The 27507-nt window shown below is 43.7% G+C and overlaps 2 protein-coding genes across 14 annotated transcripts; one reads left to right on the top strand and one right to left on the bottom strand.

The window, feature by feature from the left end:
* Positions 1–1070: 1070 nt before the first annotated feature.
* Positions 1071–7837, top strand: TUBB1 (tubulin beta 1 class VI). The gene is made up of 4 exons (XM_082325885.1): positions 1071–3607; positions 5221–5329; positions 5520–5630; positions 5762–7837. The coding sequence occupies exons 1-4, from the start codon at positions 3551–3553 to the stop codon at positions 6832–6834; spliced, it is 1350 nt and encodes a 449-aa protein (XP_082182011.1). The 5' UTR covers positions 1071–3550; the 3' UTR covers positions 6835–7837.
* Positions 7838–11116: 3279 nt separating this feature from the next.
* On the bottom strand, positions 11117–26982 carry PRELID3B (PRELI domain containing 3B). Of its 13 annotated transcripts, none has more exons than XM_082326037.1 (7): positions 26841–26982; positions 25803–25971; positions 25345–25434; positions 24705–24775; positions 23942–24044; positions 12366–12530; positions 11117–11724 (listed from the first exon to the last, which is right to left on the bottom strand). In XM_082326037.1, the coding sequence occupies exons 1-7, from the start codon at positions 26870–26872 to the stop codon at positions 11677–11679; spliced, it is 678 nt and encodes a 225-aa protein (XP_082182163.1). In that variant the 5' UTR covers positions 26873–26982; the 3' UTR covers positions 11117–11676. The 13 variants fall into 13 exon arrangements, 12 of the variants coding, with proteins under 12 accessions (XP_082182163.1, XP_082182164.1, XP_082182162.1 ...); XM_082326038.1 differs by having other exon boundaries at positions 11710–11745; XR_014229661.1 differs by lacking the exons at positions 11117–11724; positions 12366–12530 and adding exons at positions 15081–18571; positions 20429–20593.
* Positions 26983–27507: the final 525 nt, after the last annotated feature.

Below are 27507 nucleotides of genomic sequence, written 5' to 3' on the forward strand. Positions count from 1 at the left end.
CTTTTTTAGCTTTTTTTTTTTTTTAGGCATCTGTTCCAGTCTCTTTTCTATATGTTGGCTAAAGCTTTCACGTTTGGTAAAACCTCAGCCCTTGTAGCATTTCTTCCTTAGCTCTCAGCACTTTTTAGAAAAGGCATGAGGTTTATTAGCTCCACGTTATGAATAGAGAAACCGAGGCCCTGAGAACCAATGCAACAAAAGGAAGAGCAGAGCAAGGCCCCAGCCTGGCTGCTCTGCAGGTGACCTTTTTGGCAATTCATCACATGATCCAAAACCAGCAGCAACTGCGGTTGTGGCAACGGGGGGGGCCCACTAAGGGCCCTACCCAGCACGTGAATTCACGTGCTGCAAGCCCCAAATTTTTGCCGGGTCACAGATCTGCAGTGTGGGGAAGGTAACAAACTGCTGGGTTATCCACTCCGATTGTACCAAAACCTATTTGTTTAAACACACGGGCTCATTACGCTGATGGTGACTTAAGGGAGTCCTGCCTTATTTCCTTTGGACTGCATGCCAGACGGAGGCAGTCTTTAAATAGCTTTTCTTACTAACTGAAATGAAAATGTGAAGTAGGGAGTCTTTATTGCCTATTGAATGCAACGTTTTTGGTAGCATTCCTAAGGACGATGTAGGTAGCCCAGATTAGCTGAGACTAGCATCAGCTCATCTGGTAGCCATTCACAGGTCTCTTTTTAAAATTATCTGGTGGCCTGTAGCCAGGCTTATCTCACATTGAACAGGCTTTCTTCTCAACAATCTTCTCTGCTACTGTGAAAAGCTAGTTCCTCCCAAGCAAACCATATTAAAAAAAAAAGTACCCCAGAATGCCTCCCTGCACATGCGTATTTGTTGCTGATGGGTACTGTGGTGGCATTAGAAAAAAACCAAACCATCCAAGAAAAACAAACAAACAAAAAAACAGTAACCAAAAAAAACCTGGCGTGTTTGTGGTCTTAGCTTGCGCCCATCGCCAGGGCTTTGGTATCTAGGGCCCGCTCCGAAGGCAATGGCAGCAGTGGGCAGCCTGATAACAGGCACGGCGGGACAGGCTGGTGAGAGCTCTGCCCGGCGGCGGGCTGCTCCTCAGCTCCGCCGTGCCAAAAGGCCCTGGAAGCCAGCCCTGCCGCCACCGTCCCCTCGGTCTCTGGTGACGCTCACGCCGCTAATCTGCAGTAGCACATGTTCGGTGGCTGTGCCTGGGAAGCGCGCTCGGGCAGTTAACAGGCTTGAGGCTTCTCGGAGCTGCGGAGCGCCAGGCCTGCAAACAAAATCTACAGAGCAGCAGGCTTTTCACGGCCCAGGTTTGGTGTGAGGACGGACTCGGAGGTCCACAGACGTGCAGTTGGGGAGGAGAGGGAGAAGAGGCACGAACCCACCTCTGTTTCACAAAGCGCCTCGGGTGCTTTGTGTCCTGTGCCATAATCCTTAAGGCGCTATAAGGAAGTGCTCCAGAGGAGGTACATGATTCCAGGGAGCTATTTTTAGCAAGAGAAAAACCAATGTGAAGTGATTGCATGTTTCTTTCACTTCCCTTTTTTTTTTTTTTCTTTGCTTGTGAGATGCTCTCAGTGAGTATATTTATTGCTGAAATTATTTTGCCAATTTTTTGGACAGTGAATTAGTGTCTTCAGCCTCTTCATAAGTTGTGGCTATTGTAGATTAATACATTGCATATTTTAAGCAGTATTTATTTAGTGTCAGTAGCTCTCTGACACATTGTGTCAATGCAGCTCCCATTCAGAACGCAGCAATTGAATATCCAACTCAGAAGCGCTCTGTTACTTTTAGCTAAGCATAGTTGGAGAAAACAAATATGAAATGTGCATGTATAAAATGGAATTTTATTACCAAATTACCAAACCAAATAACCTTTCCAGAGTTTTGTCTTAAGAAACTGTAGAAGATATCCACTGCCTTTGTAGAAAATATCTAGAATGTGGCAATGGAACATAACTGTTACGTTGTCTTGCTGAGTAAACTAAACTGTTTAGAGAATACTTATTTTTTGGAAAATTATAAAACAACTGTTGCATTTTAAGGAAGCAAAATTAATCTACCCGAATTTTAAGTCTCGCTTTTATTGCTCCCTACTGAGGACAGCTCATGGCTTGGCAGAGCGTTTGCTAGCTACTTTTTTGCAATGCACTTCTGGTGCTAAACTTTGTCTTAAGAGCAGTTGCCTGTTCCTCCATTGGCTGGTGGAAGAAGTGGAAGTCATCTGTGGTGGGGAAGTCTGGAATAAGCTGATTTTTCTTCTGGAACAATATGGAAGCTCAGAGATTCCTTATCTCTAGCAACCCATGAAGTGGTAAAGTAGTTACTTGCAATGAGGCAAGTCCTTCCACTGACATCTTTTTATACAAAATAATTTAAGGTGCTTTCCTAATTATAGTTCATTTTTCCTGTCCTTAAAAGGAACACTTGCAAAGCACTGATAGTCGTCTGACACGTAATAAAACTACTATAAGCTTCCAGAAGACAGTCCGTTCTGGGTTTCTGTTGCTGAGTGATATTAGCCCTGTTTATCAGCAGGCAACATGACTGGGTCGTGTTTTGCTCAGCCTTGCATTGTTTCCTTTAATGCAGCAAAACATTTCACACAGTCAACGTTATAGTTAACTTCAGCAGAACTGGGTTTTCACCTCTAGCATTTTCCTGGCAAGTTCTGAAATGCTACATCTCAGATATAAGGAAATAAGAAATATAAGAAATACCGTATTTCTTAAGGAAGAGAGAGTAAGAAAGAGAGGGCGAGCGTCTGTGCCAGTTAGTCACAAGTTGATTCAGATTTTAGATTGGCTGAAATCGATGGATTCTTATTAAATGTTTAAGGAACATATATCACTGAGAGTGCAGTGTTATATTTATGTTTTACAAAGTATTTTTTTTGTCACTGATCCTGTCCCCCTCCTTCATGCAGTTAGGCACTGAGAATGATGCTTAGTAGTGAACTGCAAGTTTGCCAGGCAGTGCGCTGAATGTTGTGATTATAGGAGGCTACTGCTGAAAAGCTATTATTACCTTTATTATGGATGTTATGCTGTATGACTGATATGATGTTAAAATTTAAATTATGTGGCAGAAGCACATGCACTTAATAAATTAAGATCACTCACTTCTGGCTATAATCTCTATATATGCATATATATTTGTATATATATTATGTATAAAATAATGAAACACGAATACAATGCGCACAGATATTCATGAATCACACTGTTTGCTGCCCAGCGAACTGGAATTAATTGTAAAGGGGTGCGTGTGACAATTTTCTTTTCCAAGCCACTCAGTAACGTACCTGTGCTCTTGTGCCCTGTGCACAGGCAGGGAATAGGCACTTTGCCTCCTTGCGAAATGCTTTGATGAGCAGCCGAGTTACTGGCTACTCCCCTTGCTGGCTGGGTGACCGTCCCAGTAGTATAAAAAGGCCCCTTGGGGCGGACTGCGCTGGGCGTAGCTGATACAGCAGCAGAAAGAGGGCTTGTGCTGGGGACTGCAGCCAGAAAACCTGTCTTAGGTTGTAGCCACCAACAGGTCTAAGCTACGCAAAATGCGTGAAATTGTGCATCTTCAGATTGGCCAGTGTGGGAACCAAATTGGAGCTAAGGTAAGGTCTCTTTTCAATATTGGTCGCTAGTAGTAAGTGCTATCAGTGGTAGCAGGTCAAACGTCGTTAACGGATGGGGACTTTTGGGGGGAACAATTCCTTTGTTCACTCAATGGTAGGATGCATGGCATGCTAGCGAATATGAGTATTTTGATGTGAAAGTCATAAGATGGGCTTGCTCCTCGTGCAAAGGTTAATGTTAAGATTGTCAAAGAATGAAACCTCTGCAAGAGCTATGGCACAGTGATTCTGTTAAGTGCTCCAGAACATTCCTGCTGGGACTGACATTCCCGGGGCACTACGCTAGTCTGCAAAATACTGGGACAAGGGAAGGAGCCGGTAATTCCAGGGTTGCAAAGTTGTGATGCCAGTGCTTTAGTTCAGCCACACAGCAGTAACTCTGCCACGTTATAATCATTCCTATGGGACTGTATTAGTCAACAGAATGACCTGTGCTGTCGGTGACCAGTTCGGTTTTTCCAAGAGTGGCACAAAGTGCAGTTAAGGATTCTGCCTAACTGGCCTCCGGCGAGAGGCAGTCATGTCGGTTGTAGGGTTCAAATACTGGCATGCTGTTACTTAGAAGTCGCTCATCGCCGACTTTGTGTGCTAGGAGAAAAAAATACCCAAACATTGCTTTTTGCTGTGTGATGCCTATCTTTTTTTTTTTTTTTTTTGATTGATTGGTTAGTAGGAAGTTGTCAAAAAAAAAGTATCAGGGTTAATTTGGGTCTGGGAGGTCTTTGAGGACACATGGTAACCAAAGGATTGTTCTGTTGTCTTCTTCCTCCATTCCTTGCTCCTACAAATCTCACCTTGATTCCTTTTATTGGAACATGAAGCTGTGGATGGCCAGGGAATGTCATGTTAGACCCAGGGTGATAGTTGAAAGGTTTCTATTTTTTCTGTTTGTCTAATAAGACCCATAGAGAAGCGCACACACGCACTAAACCACCATGCACATGTTGGCAATGGTGTATTTGTACACTCAAAATGAGACTGGATGCTAAACCAGAAGACCTTTAAAATTAAAATAGCCTGGTCATTAGAGCGGGTGGGTGTGTCTACATTAGCACTGCTGTGGCTGCTGCCTAGATAAGAGCCCCAGTACAAGACATCCATATGAATGTCAAGATAGGACATTTAGGACCAACATCTGTTTGTGGAAAGCATTGCTCGCATACAAATTTGTCAGAGCCAGCTTTGCCATGCCACAGTCCCACTTGTGCATGACAGGCCTCAACGCAACCCTCCCCAATCCACCCCCTGCCCCGACTTTTTTGTTAAGCTCATACCAACCAGTACCCGTGTTATTTAAACTAATATAAATTTTCCTTTGCTATAGAGGGAACAAATTGAGGGTCTCCACCTGTTAGTGCGTGGGTGATTGATAGCTAAGCAGCATAAACGGTCTACTAAACTTTTCCCTTGAACTTATTTGGGGAGGGGGGAGAGGAAGATCCCTGCTCTGATCTAATACGTAAATGGCAAAACATCCCCCGCTCCAGGCACGGTTCCCACTTTATGTGCCATCAGGCATGAGCACAGCAGAGCCGATGCTGAACACATCGTGCTGGAAAAAAAAATGTTTGTGAACCTCTTTCCTTTTTCAGTTCTGGGAGGTGATAAGTGATGAACATGGGATCGACATCGCTGGAAACTACCGTGGAGATGCATCGCTGCAGCTTGAGCGAATTAACGTGTACTTCAACGAGGCTTACTGTAAGTGCTCCGCACTGTTAGGGTGTTGGTAGAGCAATTTGCAGAGCCAACATGAAGGTTAAAATAACTACTTTAAAAAAAGATATATCCCCAAATCACTGTAGGTGGGTTGGATTTTTCAGAGTAGATGATAAGCCTGTCTCTTTGACTTCTAACAGTAACTGTTCGCATTCATTTTCTTTTGTCCTAGCCCATAAATACGTGCCCCGTTCTATCTTGGTGGACCTGGAACCTGGTACGATGGACAGCGTACGGTCTAGCAAAATAGGCCCACTCTTTCGACCTGACAATTTTATTCACGGTATGTACAGCATGCTGCCAGCAAACTAACTAGAGTCAACTGTCCCCAAATGGCCTTTTAACTCCCATCTTTGTAGCCTTTAAAAATTCTCGTTAACTTTGTGGCTGTTCTTTCTGTAATTCTGTTTATAGGTAATTCAGGTGCTGGAAACAACTGGGCCAAAGGCCATTACACAGAAGGCGCTGAACTGATTGAAAACGTCATGGATGTGGTCAGGAATGAGTGTGAGAGCTGCGACTGCCTTCAGGGGTTCCAGCTCATCCATTCGCTTGGAGGTGGTACAGGCTCAGGTATGGGCACGCTCCTCATCAACAAAATCAGAGAAGAATATCCCGACAGGATTATGAACACTTTCAGTGTTGTGCCTTCACCCAAAGTATCCGACACGGTCGTAGAGCCGTATAATGCCATCCTCTCCATCCATCAACTAATAGAGAATACAGATGAAACCTTTTGCATTGACAATGAAGCTCTATACGATATATGTTTTAGAACTTTAAAGCTCACCAATCCCACCTATGGTGACCTCAACCACTTAGTGTCCCTAACGATGAGCGGTGTCACAACCTCACTCCGTTTTCCTGGTCAACTGAATGCAGATCTGAGGAAGCTGGCTGTTAACATGGTGCCCTTTCCTCGCCTGCATTTCTTTATGCCAGGCTTTGCTCCACTGACAGCTCGAGGTAGCCAACAGTACAGAGCCCTCTCAGTGCCAGAGCTTACTCAACAAATGTTTGATGCACGCAACATGATGGCAGCTTGCGACCCTCGTCGTGGACGTTACTTGACCGTGGCATGCATCTTCAGAGGCCGAATGTCCACCAGAGAAGTGGATGAGCAGTTGCTGGCTGTTCAGACCAAGAATAGTTCCTACTTTGTGGAGTGGATCCCTAATAATGTCAAAGTGGCTGTGTGTGACATACCGCCGCGAGGACTGAAGATGGCAGCTACCTTTATCGGCAATAACACAGCCATTCAGGAGCTCTTCATCAGGGTTTCTGAACAGTTCTCAGCTATGTTCAGAAGAAAAGCATTTCTCCATTGGTATACTGGTGAAGGTATGGATGAGATGGAGTTTTCTGAAGCAGAAGGTAACACCAATGACCTTGTGTCCGAGTACCAGCAGTACCAGGATGCCACTGCAGATGTAGAGGAATATGAAGAGGTAGAAGTGGAAGCCAGCCCAGAAAAGGAAGCACCGTAAAAACAATGGTAATATCAAAAAAATTCTCCAAATAAGCCTATTGACGCTCACTAAAGAGAAAGCAGTAGCCATCATCTGCATACCGAAAATAACACCTTTCTTAAGAATTTTTTCTCTGCATCTGGCCAAAATATATCCAATATTACAACACGATGCTTTTGAAATTAATAGCAGTTATGCTTTACTTTCCTAAACAACTGTTGACACTGAATCTCTCCCAAAAAAGAGCGGCTATGAAGACAGATTGTCTCATGTCTCAGAGGTCTTTGCCAACCTTAATGATTCTATGATTCTATTCCATAACAGCCTTTCTTGTAAATGTATTCACTTTTAGGATATTATCACCAGACATTGAATGTAATATATAGCCCCTGTGTGTGTATGTATCAGGATCATAAGCAACAGCAAAAGATGCTATCAACTCATCAAATTTATTTATTCTCAGGTGAACACAGGTCGTGTTTTCTCTGTGAACTTCTTACTGTTTTAGGAACACAGGCACCTCTGTAAGGCCTATACAGGCAGTATCTATTTTATTACACACTCCACAGACTGATCAAAATCTGCAGGCACGTTCAGTTCCTTAAGTTGCGAGGGGAGGGGAAACAACATGGGGCAAAAGACTGAATATGTATATTCTTTTTTTTAAAGTAAGTACTTTAATAGTTCTATCGCATTGCTGGCTTATATTATTGCAGAGCTTGTATTCATTATCATTGTGTGCTTTGTTTCTATTTCAAACTATAGACCGAGTTATATTAGCGTACAACGTTGTGAACGTTGTGTAAAAGTTTTGGTGTGGTATTTTTTTCCCCATGTGCTAACGACTGTACATTTTCTTCTTATCATTCAGTACAGCAAAATGGATGGAATGGTTTGCAGATAGAAGTTCAATGGCAATCATTAAAGCAAAAACGTATCTTTGCTTCAGGAAAAAAGTTTCTTGCCATTCACAGCCATCTACTTAAGACTGTATTTATGATATTATTTAAAATAAAAATTATATACCGTTCTATAAAATATTTTCATACTTGAAACATTTGATAGACAAAAATCTTAGTTTATTCTTGTAAGGACTAACTTCAGATTACATGAAAAAATTGAGCTTGTTTTATTATGCTCTTAGAAGAGAGAGTTTATTATACTGTGAAGCAAGTAATACCTCACGTTTGAGCAGAAGTGTCCGGACGAACACAAACCTGAGGCCAACGCTGTAAGCACGCTGGAGTCCTTCCTGGGCGGTGGGACAGCGTTAGACTCGCTGTGAAGACTCGCAGCAGCAGGAACATGCAAACACTTCCCCCAGGCCAATGCAGCTGAAAGTACGACTTCCCCTGCCCCGGCCAAGAGCTGATGGACAAACAGGACAACCAGGGGATCGGGCCAGTCGGCATGGGTTTATGAGAGGCAGGTCCTGCTCGGCTAACCTGATCTCCTTCTGTGACAAGGTGACCTGCTTGGTGGGTGAGGGCAAGGCTGTGGATGTTGTCTGCCTGGGCTTTAGTAAGGCCTTTGACACCGTTTCCCACAGCATTCTCCGGGAGAAGCTGGCTGCTCATGGCTTGGACGGGCGTACTCTTCGCTGGGTAAAAAACCGGCTGGATGGCCGGGCCCAGAGAGTGGTGGTCAACGGAGTTAACTCCGGTTGGCGATCGGCCGTGAGCGGTGTTCCCCAGGGCTCAGCACTGGGGCCAGTTCTGTTTAAAATCTTTATCAACGATCTGGATAAGGGGATTGAGTGCACCTGGCACTCAAGGCTACAGGCTGGGGGAGGAGCGGCTTGGCAGAAAAGGACCTGGGGGTGGTGGTCAACAGCTGGCTGAACATGAGCCAGCAGTGTGCCCAGGTGGCCAAGAGGGCCAATGGCATCCTGGCTTGTATCAGGAACAGTGTGGCCAGCAGGAGCAGGGCAGGGATGGTCCCCCTGCGCTGGGCACTGGTGAGGCCGCCCCTCGAATGCTGTGCTCAGCGCTGGGCCCCGCACCCCACGGCGGCCATGGAGGGGCTGGAGCGTGGCCAGAGCAGGGCAGCGAGGCTGGGGCAGGGGCTGGAGCACAAGGCTGGGGAGGAGCGGCTGGGGGAGCTGGGGGTGTTTAGTCTGGAGAAGAGGAGGCTGAGGGGAGCCCTCATCGCTCTCTGCAACGGCCTGAAAGGAGGCTGGAGCCGGGGGGGTCGGTCTCTTCTCCCAAGTAACAAGCGATAGGATGAGAGAGAATGGCCTCAAGTTGCACCAGAGCAGGTTTAGATTGGATATTAGGAAAAATTTCTTCCCTGAAAGGGCTGTCAGGGCCTGGCCCAGGCTGCCCGGGGCAGGGGCTGAGTCCCCATCCCTGGGGGTATTTAAAAGCCGGGGAGACGTGGTGCTTAGGGACATGGTTTAGTGGTGGCCTTGGCAGTGCTGGGTTAGCGGTTGGACTCAGTGATCTTACAGGTCTTTTCCAACCTAAACGATTCTAATGAAGTGTCACGCTCCAGCCCTGCTGTTCCCCAGTGAATGCGTGTCCCTCTCCCTCCCAGTAAAGTGACAAAGTGACAACAAGGACAACCACGAGCTGAGTGATCAGGGTACAGCCCAGGGGGTTCTGCGCCTCCTTCCCTACCTCGTAGATGAAGGCAGGTCGCCAGCTCCCGCTGCACTTCTCAGGGTTCCGGACAGCTTTGGAGATGGGAGCCACAGCAAAACATCCTGCTTCCAGTTCAGTCTTAACGCTAAGCCTCATCAAACGGATTTGCACTGAGTTAGTTTTGTTCTAAGCACAAATGGAGGATGAACACCACAACGACAGAGAGTTTTAAAGCCAACAGCGTTATCATCACTTCCAGCAGAGAGAACTGACAGAGGTATTTTTAATTACTGAAATTATATGCCTATATTCTCTGTTGACATAGGTTCTTGTGAAGAAAACTTTTTTCCAAAGTAATCATTAATCATTGAAATGAAGTAGGCAGAAAAGTTCTAAACAATTAAATCTCTTACTCATTGATGTACCTCAAATATCAGCATGAAATCCAACAAGAAATTTACCTTAAAAATAAACATATGTTGCCACTGAATGGTAGACTGTGATAAAAACAGTCTTCTATTTTAACACAAACGGAAGACAAACGTCTCTGCAAAATGGAGTACTTTTTGTTTCAAGAGGAACAACGCTTTCCACACATTCATTTGTTTAACAGAAATTACATTTATTAGCATGCTGATTTACATAGAGGCAAGTTTTACAGTTAATGTGATGACATGCTGCAGAGTCTTGAGCTTGCCTACAGCTTTGTAGTTTGCTGTTAACAGTATTCACCACAGATCAGCTCCTATGAGAGATTTAAAGCACAAGTTATTCGATTCAAGAATATGTACAAGGTATGCTTCAAACAAAAGGTAATAATATTTAATCTCAGATCAGGAATAGAACCTGTTCTATTTAGAATAGAAGAGATTTCAGCTGCTCATGATGTATGCGATGTCACGAATACAGGTACAAGTAGCACCCGTCTTTCACAGACAACAGATAACCCTTACACAAATAAGTCTGCTGATCAGGGGAAACAGTAGGCTTAGTAAAATAAGAGACAGGAAACCTATGAACACCACTGCAGAAACTCAGCTGTTTTGCATAAGTCCATAACAACTTTGACCAAAGCCCAAATTGTCCAAAGCAGCACTTGATGGAGAAAGCACCTCGTTTTACCGAGCTGATGAGATCACGCAGTTCCCTGTCCCACACGCAATCGGGATGCGGGCACATCCGCACACAGATGCGCCAAACCAGGCGGCGATCCGTTCCAGTTTCACGCACGAAGATCAGAGCCGATTTTCCACATACAGCACGAAACGAGCCACGCAGTTACAGACCGCCACTAACCCGGCTCACACTGGGAAACCAACACCCGTCGTACAAAAAGCTGCAATACGGCACCGCAGCCCATCCCCTTTACTTACGTTTTATTCCTTCTTGGGTTTCACGGTTTTCACAGTGGCCATCGCCGCCCTCTCTGCCTCTGCTTTGTACTGAGGCTTCATGGCTGCTCTAACAACCTGGGCGCAGATCTGGGAGTAGCGGATGTAACTGAAGACAGGAGAGAAAAGGGGGGAGAAAACGCGGGTGAGAACCAAACGCCTCCCAAAGGCTCATCCACCCCCTCCGGAGGCGCGGCTGTGACCCCGCCAGCCCTCCCTGCCGGGCCCTCGCCTCCGGCCGTTACAGCTATCGCAGGGAAGTCGCGAGAGGAGCCCCGCGGCGCCAGGCGCGTACCTGAGCCCGGCCTGCCGCCAGTACGCCACCATGGCTGCGGGGAGAGCGGGGCGAAGGGGCGGCTCGGCGCCGGCAAGGTCAGCGCCCGCCGGAACGGGAAAGACCGCAGCGCTGCGCCCGAGCCAATCAACAAGCAGGAACGATCCCTCCGCCAATCGGAATCCCAATTACCTCAGGGAGGCTGACCAATGGCAGCTACCCGGCCGCCCCTCCAGTCACAAGCGTTCTCCTCTAGCAGCGACCAATCAGAGGGCTGAATTAGGCACGCGACGCCCGGGCTCTTCCTCCCGCGGAGCCCCGGCCGCGGCGCGGTCCCTTCCCCGCCGCCGGGGGCTGAGCGCTGGGCCGCGGCGGGGAGCTGGAGGCGCCCAGCCGGCCAGCGGGGCCGGGGCGCTGCCCTCCCGCAGGCGCCGGGGTGCGGTCAGCACCACGCTATACCGGCGTGTTCCTCCCATTCCCCCCCCGGGAGGAGCTGTCTGGGAAAGGTTTGGGGCCTTCGCTGTTTGGGAAGGCCTCGGCTCCGCCTGCAGGTGTGGCCAGCCGGGACCTGCCTGGGGGGTCTCAAAAAGCGTGTGGGGGGGTCTTCCGTGGGTCAGAGCCGGTCATTCGCCGGGAAACACGAACACTGCACGTCAGTTACCTAAAGAACAGAAATTAAAGCCTGACTCTTCAACGAGGCTAGTGGCTAGTTATATAGCACTTAGGTTAGGTATGTATTAGCTCATTCCTACGTTACTACTGTTGCAATCTAAGAATCCATGCAAGTGGTTAAAAGCATGTTTTTTTCTGGCTAAATCAGTTGCCATTACCCGCCTATGCCATCAGTTTTTAGCTTTTTCTAGGTAAGACTAAAGAAGAAAATGGTTTACAAGCATGTGGAGGCAATGATTTTTCTAGCACAGTTTGGAGTTTTAATCCGTGTGTGGCCAAGCTGTGCCGTATTCAGAGTTTTATCCCATTGGACATGATGCCTTGGCATGGGATTCTTTTAACTGTAAGACCATTTATGCATACACCTGAAATTATATTCCGTCATTTACTCTAAACAGATTGATAAAGACAACAGAGCAAACTAGAAGCTATCATCGTCTGTTGACACTTGATGGAAAAATAGACAATTTGCCATACATAATAAGCAAAAAGTTGCAAGAAGACCTGCATCATGTTTGATAAGGAATCAATTTGGTCCTAATCTAATGTTCATTTAAATAATTAGGACTAAGGATTTAAGGAGATTATAGATCGGGTTTTTATTAAATCCTTGCACTTAAGCATGTATACCTCTTCTCTCTCTTCCTTCCGTTCAGAGCCAAACCACATCACAAAATAGATAAGAATCTTCCAGAAGCTGTATGGGCCTTGAGGAACCACCGGTGACTTTGGTCCTCTTTGCACAGAGGCCTGGTGTCTTCCTGCCGATTTTGGTATCGGCTGAAGCGCAGATCCCTGGAAATCGCACAGCGATGTCACATCACTACACAGCGATGTTTTCACTTACAGTACGTTTTTAAAGCACAGAGTAATTTTCAGCTTTATTAGAGATCTCACTTGGTCCAGAGCCATTGCAATTAACAATCCACACGTCATCACATCAGCATAGAGCCACAGAACGAAGAGAGCAATTGTTCACCAGATACGTCGGGGTCTGTCTCAAGGATAGCATATGACAGTAAGAGAAGAGGGCCTATTAGTGTAATTAGTAGGAACACCAACCAGGAATAAAGAGTGGGAAGATGGAAAGAATTTCCTGTCCTTAATTTGCCGACTTAATCTCTCTAGTGAGAGTACTGAAGACGACTCTAGTTAGTGCCAGTTGTGGTCACGTGTTGAAAGCAGACACTTCAGGATGCTACATTACACGTGTTCCTTCCATCTGGACCAACGATTTGGGATTGATTTTTTTTTTTGTAACTGCTAAACAACTTTGCTCCTATTGAATTTGGGGCTCATTTCTAAGGTCCATATATTACAATCTTTCCTACTCAATTTTAAAGAAATAACTAGTATAAATGAGGCAGAAAATAATTCTTCTTTCATGCATTTATTTCCTTATTTATTTTTTGTGCGAGCCATTTTTGTCCTCCTAATTTTGAGACATGCATGGCATGTTGGAGCAAAGCTTTCCAACTTGTAAAAATTAAATCAATTAAAAAAATGTTTGTTCTGACAGGCAGTGTTTTTAACACAGAAAGGTGCCAGTGATATGGTATTGAAACCAAACATGCTTTTTTTGTAAAAACCCAGCCATAACAATGATTAAAAAAAGGTACAAGAAAGCACCAAAGATTTAAGGAAGCCCCTCTCTGCTACCTATGCAACGTATTTGATGCAACACAAGTAACTGCACTACTTGCATATATTGATAAAGGGCTGTTATATACAAATGCTGTTTTAGTGGTACCACCTGATGATTTGATAGGTAAAATAGTTATCAGTAAGATTATTTAAAGCCTCATGGGCAGCCCAGGCCACAAATACGGCTTGGCAGAAAAACATTATGCTAGCAGAGATGGACATCTTTCTTCCAGCTACGTGTCCCTCTGTTCCCGCTCTTCTCCATGCAGCTGTAAACAAGGCACTGTTATTGATTTGTACGACCCAGTTCTGTTTAGATGCTAGGATATATTTGTAAAGTGCCAAGCTTTCCTCAGATAAGAACTTTCAGAAACAGAACTTAGGAAAGAGCACATGAAGGAGGAAAGTTTAGAGAAGTATAGAGAGATTGCAGAGAGAAAAGGGGTATGCCAAGAGGGTTAGATGCAGAGATCAAGAGAAGCTGAAGCGGTGCGATTAGCAACATCCAGAAATGTGAGAGTGGATAGGTCTGGGGGAGCTAAAGATGTGAGATTAGAAATGTCCAAAGAGACTGAGGAAGTGAGGGCAGAAGCATCCTGAAAGGTGAGATTGGAGACATCCAGAAAGGGTGTAGAGATGAGATTAGAAACATCCTCAGAGGTCGATGAGGATAATTCAGAGGAGCCCTGAAACATGAAATAGTTAAAATCGGTGAGATCCAGTGATTCTGAAGAGGTTGAGGAGGGATGCTCTGAGCCACCTAGTGAGGATGGAGGGATTGTACAGGAAAAGTCCAAGGAAGCTGAGGAGGTGTGACTGGAGGGTGAAGACGCGAGACTGGAGAGGTCTAGAGAGGGTGAAGAACTGGGACTGGAGAAATCTGGGGAGGGTATGGAGGTGAGACTTGAGAGGTCTAAGGAGATTGAAGAACTGTCGCCAGAGAGATCCAGAGAGCCTGGTGAAGTGAGACTTGATAGGTCCAGTGAAATCGAAGAGGTGAGACTGGAGCGCTCCCAGGAATCTGAAGAGGTGAGACTGGAGAGCTCTAAGGAGATTGAAGAGGAGGTACTGGAGAAGTCCGAAGAGGCTGAAGATGGGAGACTTGAAAGGTCCAGAGAAGATGAAGAAGTGAGACTGGAGAAGTCCACAGAGGATGAAGAGCTCAGACTGGATAAATCCAAAGAATCTGAAAAGGGGATTTTAAAGAGTTCCAAGGAGGCTGAAGTCTTGACACTGGAGGGGTCCAGGGAGGCCAAAAAAGTGAGACCAAGTAGGTCCAGGTAGATTGAAGAGATGACACTGAAAAGCCAAGTAAATCCACAACATGACCCGTGTTAAATCAGAAGTATTTTAAACTAAAGAGCTCTAATAACATGCCAAAACAAAACAAAAAGACATAATGAACCCAAATAATATTACTTTTGAAAATAACTAAGCATACAGTTTTAATCTTCATGTCTCTCAGCGGTTTCTCCTATGGTGCAGAAAACTCTAGTAATAAGAGCTCACGGACTTATGTAGAATATTGCTCCTTCACAGAGGACCGGTACAGAAGTACAAGTACAGAATAATATGTACAGTAGCAGACTTTCTTCTGTCCTGGCATGTCTCTCCTTGTTCAGCCAGATTTTGGCATCTATGACAGCCTGACAAAGAATACCCTCCTGTCAGAGGCCATCTCTCTGTCCTGAAGGTCTGGAATAAAATAGTTGTTATGTAATAGAATGGATATTAAAATGGTTTTGTTATTCTTTTCCATTTACCATAGGATATTCAGATACTAGGCTGCTTGCTGATTATGGAGAGAAATTTGAAAAAGAAAACACAGCTGTAAATGGCAACTACAAGTCAAACCGGGCCTCTGACTATAAAGGTACGAAGGACAATTTCCTTTTGATTCATAACATCTAGCTAAAAAATGTGAATCTTCCTGAGGATGCTAAAGAAAATGGCAAAGAAAACAGTATTTTTCTCTGCAGTGTGTGCAGGATTTATTTTTGGAAGCTAGCAGTGTGCTAAACTGATTCTGTCACTAAGAAATACACATTTTAGCAACATCAGTTCTACTTGCTTTTCAGATAAAGAGAAGTCTTATTTTATTACTTTTATTTTGTACCTCTGGGCATAAAACCTGTGCTGTAATAACAGTAATTTTTAATTTGTAGTTAGTTTGAATTGTTTAGTAAAAATATACTAAAGAGCAGTTCTGATAGAAGGCAGACATGTAATTAAAAAGGGAACAGAACAGCTTGTATTTCAGTTCATAAAGGTGCATCTAATTATAGTATGAGAAGATCAGGAGGCTGATCTACAGCTGCCTTCTCTCGTCTCAAGGCTGTGCTGCAAAGCAGAGAGCAGTTGAAACCTGCTGTTGTCTTTCCAGATGTAGGCACAGGAATGCACATGAAGTTTTTCAGAGAGTCATCACAAAAGTATTTTATAGATCAAGAAAGTGAAAGATAAGATACACGCATACAGGAGGCAGCAGCTTCTCAGGTGAATACACCCAAGCTTTGCCCGTGTTATTACACAACCGATGTCCAGATGCATGGATAATGGATTTAACATAATCACCAGGGGTGGAACTCCCACTGAGGTCACCTCTTAACTGAAGCAGGTGTCTGCTGAACATGGACTGAAGTTGACAGCAATGATGTCTTACTATGCAAATATTAAAACCGTGGGGATTTAGCACAACACAAAAATTACCAGACTAAAAAAAAGCTGCTTATGTACCAATGACGAGACCGGAAATAGTTCCTGAATACACTTAATACTTACTCATAGTGCATCTGTAATTTTAGAGCTCATGCAACATGGTTGTAATTCTGTCAAGGGTACAATGTTTATAGATCAAAAAGCAAAACGAATGAATTTTTCTTAACGTGCACAATTTGTGATGAAATTACAACTTTGCTTGCTGACCTATATTCTTAATAAAACAACAAAAAAACTAACCCCTTAAAAAAAAAGCCCCTTGCTATCTAACAGCACTATCATTTTGTTACTGACTTTATCTTTCTTAAAAGATTCTCAAGTGCATTGTACAGGGGAGAACAAGTAATTACACAAAAGGCAAATTACAATACAATAAAAAGCCAGTATCAACACGATTTCCAACAGACTGCAAATTCCATCATCCCTTCACTGCATTCCTTCTGCCTTAATTTAAAATGGCAAAGTTATTACACATTTTCCTTTGAAATAACACTGCCAAGAAACATGGAATTATGGCCCCTATTGTATAAAATGTACAGGTCAGTAATAACGCTTCCTACCTTTGATAGCTGTGGATTTATCTCCTTTCTCTGCCTGTGTAAGCCATATTCGGCTGTGCTGGTAAAGCCCTGCTGTTCTCTCTGCTGCTGACCCTAATCTGTTCTACAGCTACTGGAAATCATGCCACACTGATGACAATACGGGTCATCTCCTATTAAATCTCCTCTTGTCTAAGTAAGTACAGCACTCAGCACAGAGCACCAGCAGAAAACACTCCGAAATCAGCTCTAATCTTAAAATAAAGTTGCAGTTCTGTGCTGTTTCCTATTACAGGACAACATTTTGAAGGTTAGTTGATGAAGCAGATGACGACATTAATTTTTTACTTTCGGACACCGGCGCTCAAAGTAAAAATAATTTTGCGGTGTCACCCAAGTTCTCCGCTCTCCATTCTACAAAATCTAGTGTAAATGGTCTCTGGAGGGACCCAGGATCTGCAGAGCAGAATTCAGGTACACTCAAGTTTTAAGAATCTTGTGCATTACTTCCTATTTTAATGTGTTTAATAACTTTTATTAGCTACGTTATTTTTTAAATGTTATGATAAAATAGCGTGATAATGTAAAACATCCTGTCCGCAGCTGATAATAATATTGTATAAAAATTTTAAAGACACCTAGGTGACATCAATGGCTGGAGCCTGTTTTCAGACATGTTTTAAGTAAGTCTCATAGGTGCTTACGCTTCTTTGAAAGACAAGGGAGACATAGGATCCTAGATAAATAAGGGCCATTATTGCACCTCACTTTGCAGACAGGGAACTAACATCTGTGCAGTAGCACCCTGCTTCCATTTGCTCTATCTATTCTTTCCCAGGAAAAGCAGTTGCATAGCTTGCTGAATGTCCCTCAAAACTGGCAATTATAAACTGAGAAAATAAAACTGTATAGAGTATCAGGCTAAGAAGCTTAAGTGCTTCTAGTACTTCAGCTAGATAGTTCAGAATATGACACGACTACAAAGTATAAATAAATTCCAAGTACGGGTTCGGATACACACTTCCTTACTCCCAATTTCACAACATACCTACTCGACTTTGTTGCGGCTGCCATATGTAAATGAGTTTAAATCTAGATAAACCAAAGCAGTTAACTCACAGGTAAATAATATCTACATAGTCCCAAAAAACCTGTGAACAAGTACTCACCCAAATTATGCTACTTGCCTTATTATAAAACAGATTTCTTACCAGAGTATCCACAAAGTTGAACAGGCTCTAGGCATATTGATGTTCACAGCAGGGGCAATTGTTTCATTTAATTTGGTGTAAAAAGGATGGGGTACATGATTAGGAAAATATTTACTATATACATTGTTCATTGTATTATATTCTAGCTGATACATTCAGCTAGATTATATATATAAAATCTATCTATCTATATATATATAATCTAGCTGATACTATTTTTTTAGTTCAGTGTTTTTAAACTTTTTGATTAAAGGACTGTCAAACCTTTCTGGAGAAAAATAAAATGTAAAAAAGCCACCTTGTGTTGAACTTCTTGTGATATGTGTGTCTCAGAAGAAAGCTTTAACTTATCAATGTTACTGTTTTACAAAACTGTAATTTTTTCTAATAGCATACAGTGTTTACAGCATCAAATATTCTTTCTCATAGATGGAATATGAAATTATTGTAATATACATTGTAGAGGCAATATAATTTCAGCCTACCTAATAGCTTCCTGTGGATAAGGAGAGCCTCCATTTCTCCTCTTTCAGTGTCTCACCTTGCTGCTGGCTGCATAAAGATGGTATCACTTCTTGTATTCATGTTTTTTTTGGCTCAACAAGTTGACTTGGCTCAACAACGTGTGTGAAGACCACTATCTATCTTCAGTGCAAGGGAGAAAGTAGGACAGCACAGCCAGGAACAAGAGGCAGGCGGACAGACACAGGACTGTTTCCTTTCACTGAAGGTAAGCAATTAGTTCAGCTTAGTTGTAGCATGTAACCTCGCCTTTAGAATAATTCAATTTTATGGCAACATATAAAGCAAAGCTATCAAATTATTTGAGAAAGAAATGAACAGGTCCTGTGCAAGTGAAAGAACAACCTTCACCTTGAGAAATGGAAGGATTCTGAAATGACTCAGTGCTTTCACACAAGCTCTCTTTATCGGCACTCTTCAGTTCTTGTATAAACGTGAACCTCAACAGGATGCTGGTGTTTCCTTTGAACCAATGATCTGTCAATGCCAGGGGGCTTTGAAAGGTTGCGGTTACTAGACACTGGGTGCTTAGTTTTACCGTATATGCCATTTATTGGAAATATGCGAGACTGTACACTTTAACTGCAAATACAGACCACAATAGACAGATCAGCAATTTTCCAAAACAAACAACTGGTTTACATTTATAGTTAACTGCTCTATGACTGAACAGGTGCTGACACCCATTGTCAGCAAGAAGAAATACTTCTCCGGTAAATTAAGCCTTTTTAAAAGTACTTCATTTCTATTGCCGACTGAAGAAAGCGGTATTATTTTAGTGTTCACATAGACACAAGTCTTTTCAGTGTCACAGTAAATGTAGGATTTTGCTTTCTTCCATGGTAGCAGCTTTCATCATTTCAGATTGTCAAAAGCAGTACCTTGCAGAACACGAGAGTAGTAGGCAATTAGCAAGGTGCACAAACACAAGCTTTTAACAAGTTTAGAGTGCAGATGGGTACAGGGAAGCTAGACAACTACGCAGCACTGAAAAAATCTAAACCCCTATAGATGTGTTCTTAGAATGCCTTGCAGTTAATGTAAAACAAGTTAATCCATTATACTGCCGCTTTAGCCATCCTAAGACTGTTTAAATCAAGAAGCGAAAGACAAGGTGAGTGTAATTTACAGTAAAAAAATCTTTACGAAATTAACACCAAAATCCCACTACTGGTATGGCCAATTCTTGTATCAAACCTGAAGAAAAGTAATTTTTGCATTCTTTGTTTCAACTTTTAGACACAAATCAGGTAAGCAGTTCATTCAGAAGAATCTTTCCATAGGCATACGGCTGTGTCCATACAAATATTTGAGAATTCAAGAGCACTGTTTCCCTTAGAACCAGCAGATGATGCAAGTGTTCACTCTCAACAGAAGAGGGCATTAAGCTTGCCAAGACCTCGATGTCCAGCTACTGCAATTTAAACTCCTGGTTTTAAATTAACTGTAAAAGCATTTCTGGATGCAACTTGCTTTAGAAAGATGCTTTAGAGACCTCTAGCGTGTCTGTCCTCCTGGCAGACATCCTTAGTAGCTGTGTTGGAGTACTTAAGTACTTAAGGAACATGAGAAAGTAATTCAAAATAATTAAGACCATGAACAGCACGGAAACCTAATACTTTATTACTGAAAACTTCAGAAGAGGAGCAGTGAGAACATAAGATTTAACAGTGCCGTCTTAAAATATTCTCCAGGCCATTGAACTTTGGATCTAAAGCTCACTCACTTCTGTTCTATTTCTCAGCACAGTTATATGGGCGAGTTTGAAGTTTCACTGATTTAAAAGCCTAAATCTGCAGATAAGGTAAAACATGAATCCATTTAGGCAAGCTGAAGCAGGTAGGGATCCACCAGAGACCACACCACTGATTCATTCACACCCCATTCCTCCACCTCTGCCCCTTCCGTCCCCGTCCCCCTCCCCTCTCCCATTTTTCTTTCTTCCTGGTCCTCTAGTTTTGTCCCTCCAGCTGTAGCTCCTTTCTCTTACCCAACTCCTCCAATTCCTTCTAACCACCAGAACACACAGCTTCTCTGCACTACCTCAGGTCACACTCACTGCAGTATCGGTGCATTCATCCGCAGCACCCTGCGTTCATCAGAGCGTTGCCAGCCACGACACAGCCCCGCAGTGCGCTGCGGCGTTGATCTGCAGGGAACGTACGCCTTGCTGAAGTGGCTAGCAAAGAAACCATCTGACCACGTATGCATCTACTTCTTTCTCCTGCGATGGGACAGCACAAACTTTGTAATTAATTGCTGCACACAGTCCCCCACTCCCCACCAAGCAAAGCTTCTTTAGGTGCAGTCTCCTATTGTGAGAATTGTGGGCAAACAGGCAAGCTGTTACGTGACTGTACAGACCCAAACATTCTGTTCTCTTCTGCTTTTAACAATAGCGAGCATTAGATTCTATGTGCAGAGACACATTCCTTAACAGGTCAATTGTAGCGTACAAATCTCAGTCCAAGTAGACTGAAAATCTTTCCACAGGATCTAGCAAACTGTGAAGTCTGGTCACCAGTTATTGTGTCAGATTTGCGGAAAACCAGTTATTAAGAAGCAAAAAAGACCACAGCTGCTGTAAACGTGCATTTTTGGATATGCATTTCAATAAAAGAAGCTATTAACTCCAGAGGGTTTCTTCACCTTCACCCTCCTCACTTTAGGTCACTCGCCAAGCAGTTAAAAAAAACAAATAGATCAGAAAGTTTCAGGATCTGGCCAGAACTCAGACAAAATTTTATTTAAAAAGCGCCACGTACAGAAAGCCATACTACCTGACAGAATGAGAATGCAGGCATATAAATAAAATAGAACAAAGAAAATCATGATCTTTCAAGAAGTTGTTGAATGCTTGCAAAAATTAAAGTTTTTTTCAGTGCAAGGGCAAATGGTGAGTTCATACTATGCAGTCCTTAGTGCAGAAAAATGAGGAAAAGAAAAAAAATCGACTTTAAAATGCCAAGTGATGCTAATGGCTAAACAAACATTTAAAACCAGTTTCAATGGTACAGTTTGGCAGAAGTTTCACATACACTTTTTAAATTTAAATGCTATTTCAATTGTAATAACGTCCTGTAAAAGTATGGCAAACCTCAATGATTTCAATTTATTAAGGTAGTCTCAAACCATTTCTTTTTAGAAAAATATTTAGAATAGTTAAATTTTTAGAAGTTATATATATACCTGTTTTTTCCCCCCCCTACACAAATCTTAGAGAAGATTGTGTTCCCATGTGTTTACCACTTAAAATAAGTTCTGGTTCTCTATATAGCAGACACTATTCAATAGGCAATTCTGATATAACAGAAATGGCATGCAACATAAAATGTGCTGGAACAGGTGACATCATTGCAGTTCTTAAAGGCTAAGAGAGAGTCTTGAAATTACTTGCAAGCTTAGAATCAAAATTCCAGGAAAAGCCTCTGGCACCAAAATACAAGCACCAGCTAATTCAGGGCTGCCTCTTTCCATTTTTCCTTCACACTGAAGGAGCCTCACGGGGCAGAGAGCCTCTGCTGGAGTCAACGGGACTCCCAGCAGACTGGTACGCTATGCGAGGACGGATGTCAAGGTCTGACCGTTAAGTTCCCACAGCTAATGCCTGGTGACAGTACCAAGAACCTACAGCGAGTACCAAGAAACAAACACAAACTGTAGAAAACTTTTTATTCTCACGGTTTTCATTTGAAGAGCCTTGTACTGTGAGCAAATTAGTTCAAAAAGTAAAGGACCTTCTGGAACTTAGAACACTATGTTTAAGTTAAAGGACAACACAATATTCAGTTGATGCAACAGGTTATTTTTGGAGCATGATCAAGTTAATGACTTTATCATTAACGTTCTTTAATATCACTTCCTCTTATGTTTAGGTATCTATCTCTTTAGCCAACTTCACAAAGGTTTTTTAGTCCTTTAAGCGGTTCTTTGAAATTTTGAGGTGAACACCTACTATTCTTAGATGCCCTAGCAGCTTGCAAGATTTTAAGGCTCTGCGCTCATTGCACCCCTTTATTTAATGGGCTTTTAGAAACGGAGATGCTTATTCTAGAAGTTTAAGATAAAATTTTATTTTAAGTTCCTGTACGTTCAGCTCATTAATGCCACCTTTAGGAACAGAACTTAGGTCTTAGTAGATAAGAGACACTCTGTATGTTTTACCTATATTGACTGAAAAATAATTTGGGTACCATGTTAGCTCAATCAGTCAAACAAGTTAAAAAGCTTATCAAAAAATACTTTGTACATTATTTTGTATTTCAAGCATCAAGTAACAAACTTTCTATTAAACCAAGTTGTATCACACAACTATCAAAAATTAACAAACAGAACAATGCTGGAACAAACCATTCTGCTTAATTTTGGGCTTGGTCCCAAAAGAGGTAGTCCATAAGTCACACAAAAAGAAAAGTTCCACAGAAGTTAACCTAACATGCCAGTCTCCTCCACCACATGCAGCCTCATCGCTAAATGAGGCCATTTCGTATCTGAAAACATTATAAGTTAGTGTTCGTGCAAATACAGGAACTAGAAAATGATTTCTTCATCTGTAACCGGAATTCGGTCCAGCTAAACCAATATATTAACTAGGCTTTGCGCATCTGCCTCATTAGTAAGAATTCAGCTTTTCTCCAAATTAAATTTGAAATGTGCCTAATACACAGGTATGCCTTTAAATAACAAAGGATACATGTATTTAGGTTTGGAGAGAAGCTTCAGATTGTTAAACCCCTTTAGTAATACAGGTATATTTACTATCATTTCTCTACAAATGCTGCTGCTGCCATTGAATTCCTCATGGTTCCTCTTGCTGAAGCTGTGAACTCTTCAAATTCAGCATTCAGTCTATTAATTACCCATTCCAATGCTTCACGGCCCTACAGTTAAAGAAAAGTTTATCAGTTTATAAATCTTAGCAAATAAGTAAATAGGTTAAACCCTGCCTTACTGAAAATGACCGAAGACACAATAGTTGAAAAAGGAAGAAAGTACAGAAATACACGCCTCTGATATTTTTTACTTCAATAACCAGAGTACTGCAGGAACACGTACTGCCTTACATTTCATGAAAAAAATCCTTATGTCAGCAGCGCTCATGTTATGAGCCACAAAAGACTTTTTATCCAGATTGTTTTATCATTCTTGAGGCTGAACTCAAGACAGCTTTGGAATCCCAGAGCATACACTCACAACTAAAACACCACTTCATCACTCCCACATAACTACTTCGATCTGTCTGGATGTCTATCCTTTTTTCAATAGAAAAAATTAATAGATGGCATCAAGAGGGCAGCAAAAGAGTGACAGTGCCAGGCTCTTAAGTGAGCGGAGATGTTTTTCCAGTGAAGATTCAGTGAGCTTTGCCAATAATAACTTATCTCCATTCACAAGAGGGAAAAAAAAAAAGAGGACATTCAGTAAGCTGAGCATTCAGTCTCTACAGTAAAGTCAGCAGAACTGTGCGGACCCTTCCTAAGACTGTTGACAAAGCCAAGAAGTAAAATCGAGATTGTTATTCCCTTTGTCATTTAGCCGGCAGTCACACACTTTACACACGGGTCATACTTACTTTATTAGCATTGGAGGAAATTGTGTTTGCCATTAGCCCTTCTAGGTAACTGCTGAGACTGACACCTTTTACAGATATTATTGCTTCTTGTGTCAAAACGGTTCTGAAACAGAGAGCAGGAAACTGAATTATTCTGAGTAGTTTAAAAAAGAAAGCATTGCTGAAAGAAACTCACTCCTCCCCAACAAGTACCTTCCCTCATCAGCTTCGTTCTACAACGCAGAACTTCTTGCCCCATAAACACAACCCACTTCCACAGTGCTTAACTGCTTTATGCTTCTACTCATAAAATAAAAATCAGGAGTCCCCACTAAGTCCAAGCGTCCCCTCAACTATTTCCATCTTTAGCAGCAGCAAGTTAAGAGTGGAAACAGCAGATTGGGAGTGAAGGTATACTGGGGAAAAAAAGTATTAAGACATCCCCTTCAACAATAGGGATTTAACATTTATGACTGTCACGAGAGGAAAAACCTCTTACGTTAGAATCCCTAGAAAGATCCTTCAGAATTATCACCAGTTGCAGAGTACAGACTCAGCAAGCTCTAAAGTTGCCTTAAAAAAAAAAAACCAAACAACTAAACAAACCCAAACCAAACCGAAAACCCACACCAAAACCCAAACCTCCAAAATTATAGACTAAAGGCAGATAAATGTGCCTCTAGCGCAGGTTCTGTGCTCAGGGTGATGGAGAGATCGGCAATAAGGAGCTGATAACGGAAGACGCGTACAAACTCAGCTGCAGACAGGACATGGGACAACTTACTTGTCTGGTTTGTGAGGGTGTGGTTTATAGACAAGCCTCTCATCTACTGACACTAGGTTTGTAAATGAAATCTGTAGAATAGAAGACAAGATTACCCCTTGATAAAAATATTAAAGGAGTGTAGTAAATAAACCTGCAGATTCAAAACTCATGCTTATATCTGATTTCAACATTATATTTTTCCTGAAAGTATTAGGGTTGCATTTGCTGATCTAGTTGTCTTTCCTTAGGTTTTTAGATCATTTACCAATATACACTACCACACTTACAGGAACATTTCAACAGTGGGATCAGACAGACAGAGCAGTACAAAGAGCAAAATGTCACATCATTAGGAAATGGTGACAGCGTACACCAAAAGGCTTTTAAAATTTTTTTCTTACACCCCCTCCCGCCCCAAAACTACACCTCTCCTGCTCATCACTATGGTCAGGACCGGAGCATCTGAAAAGTTCCAAAAACCTAGTAGCTCCATTCTGAAAAATGGAACCGGTCAACTATAAACACATTACTTAAACCTTTAGCTCGTATTGTTCTAATGCAATTTTCAAGTCATCTTCAAGATGACTTTCCTTTTCAAATTTACAAAGAATTATTACAATCTGTAATCTATTTCAATTGCATAAACGCAGCTACTTACATTACTGGATTTAAGCTCCATTGTTTTTTTCACCGGGTCAACAACAGAGTGCTCCTGAACATATGTCTTTGTTCTGCACGTGCCAATGAGCTAGAAGACAGGCAAACACACCGACTCCATTACGCTAACCGACTGCAATTTTTTTAGTGCCTTTAAATGCGTAAGTAGTGGTTATTGTATTGAGCAGAGACTGAGCCAACAGAATTAGGGTTTAGTTTAAAATAAAACTATTCAGCTGAGGTAGATCTCATTTTTAAGATGGAAGCAATCTAAGATCTAGGCAATTTTCAGCTATCAGTTAGTCACTATGTGTACTGCCATCGAGCTTTCCCGATACATAAGCGCTTATATTTTTAAACCATTAAAGTTATGAAATGGTACGCATCTATTGCAACACCTGGTTCACAAGCTTCCCCTCTCCCCGGCATCCTTTTCAAGCTCTGCAATACCAAACGCACCGATTTCACAATGGAGGGTATCCCCCATTCCGTGCTGAGGAGCCTGTGGCTGTGCAGCTTCCCACCGGCGTCCACGTGTCTGTCCAGGACATCGACTCCAACCACGCTGGGGTTCATGGGATTTGGGTATTTCTGCATGGCGGCTGTCGTTACCGTTTCCCAGGGGTGACTGCCAAAAGAGAATCAAGACACACAGTTGTACAGCTTCGTTTTTTAACGGGATTTCTATTAAAAGTGAACACAACGCATCAATCAATTATTCTTTTTAAAGCAGTTCAGTTTCCAGTTCTCAACCCTACAAACAGCAGTGCTGGGTTAACGGTTGGACTTGATGATCTCAAAGGTCTTTTCCAGCCTAAACGATGCTATGATTCTTTAAGTGTCCTTCCCTAGAGGAAAACATCTGTTTCGTGGATTGGACAGTGGTGCATGCAAATTCAGCCTACAGTACACCTGATTAATCAGGACTCCTGAGTTCAATTACCTTCTGGCTCATAATTTGATAAGAACATTTTCCTTGTGACATAATGCCGAAAGATTGCCATTTTTTTTTCGGGTTTCAGTAATACTAGAGTAATGCACGTTACTTTCCTCTAACAAGCATTTCCTTCGGATCATTTCCCAGCACAGGCGTTCCGGAGCACCGGCGCCCCGGCGCGCCTCAGCAGGCTGCGGTCAGTCCCACCCTGGAAGGCGAGGACAGCACCACGACAGCCCCGGGCCGGCCCCGCACCGGTACGCCTGCCTCCTGCTCCGGTTCCTAAGCGCCTTCCACAGCCCCCCCGGCCCAGGGCCCTCACCCGCAGCCGCCGCCCGCCTGCCGGCCTCGGAGCTGCGCCCGAGGCGAGTGACCCCGGCGCGGCAAGGTCAACCGAGGCGAGCGAGCCGCGGCGGCCGGGGCAGGGCTGCGGCGCCGAGCCGGCCCGGGGGGCGGACGGCCCAGAGGCGGCGGAGCCCCCTCGGCCGGCCGGAGGAGCGGCTGCCCTCCCCTCGGGCCGCCCCGCTTCCCCCCCCGGGCCGCCCCCGCGCCGCACTTACTCGAAAACGTGCTCCGAGGTCCAGATCTTCATGGCGGCGGGCACGGGGCGGGGATGGGGATGGGGCCGGGAGCGCCGCCGCCTCCGCGCCCCCCTCGCAGCCCGCCGCTCCGGCAGCCCCGGGGCCAGGCGCTGCCGCCGGCAGCCGCCGCGCCTGCGCAGCCAGGAGCGAGGCGCAGCGGTGCCGCGGGGCGCGGAACGCTGGCCTCCAATCGCCGCGCGGCGTCGCGTTGACGTCAGGGGTCACGTATGGCGTGAAAGTCACGCAGAGGGCCCTGTGCCCCAGTAGCGGCGGGTGTCACGCGCCTGCATCATGGCCCGGCCCGGCCGCGCCCACTGCGCCTGCGCGGGGCGGGGCCGCTTCCGCTGCCGTGGCGCCCGCGGCCGCTGCTGACGGAGTTACTCGTCGTGTCCCGCCAACCGTGACGTTTAAGGGTGACGTTACGGCCACAGCTGTCACGTTTCTCGAGTTCTGCCCCGCCCCCGCCGTGAGCTGAGGTGTGGATAAAGGGTGCAACCGAGTAGCTTCCCTCAGCTGAATTTCAGTTACATTTGAAAACGTTTCAAGTTCGCAAGTGTGTTGTAGGATGCTTATGTCATAAATACAGCCGGTCAGCTCTTGTAAGGCTTAATGGGTTAAAGCTGGCATTAACGTGCGTTTGATACTA

Source organism: Platalea leucorodia, assembly GCF_965183815.1.
Source record: "Platalea leucorodia genome assembly, chromosome: 13".
Lineage (NCBI taxonomy): Eukaryota > Metazoa > Chordata > Aves > Pelecaniformes > Threskiornithidae > Platalea > Platalea leucorodia.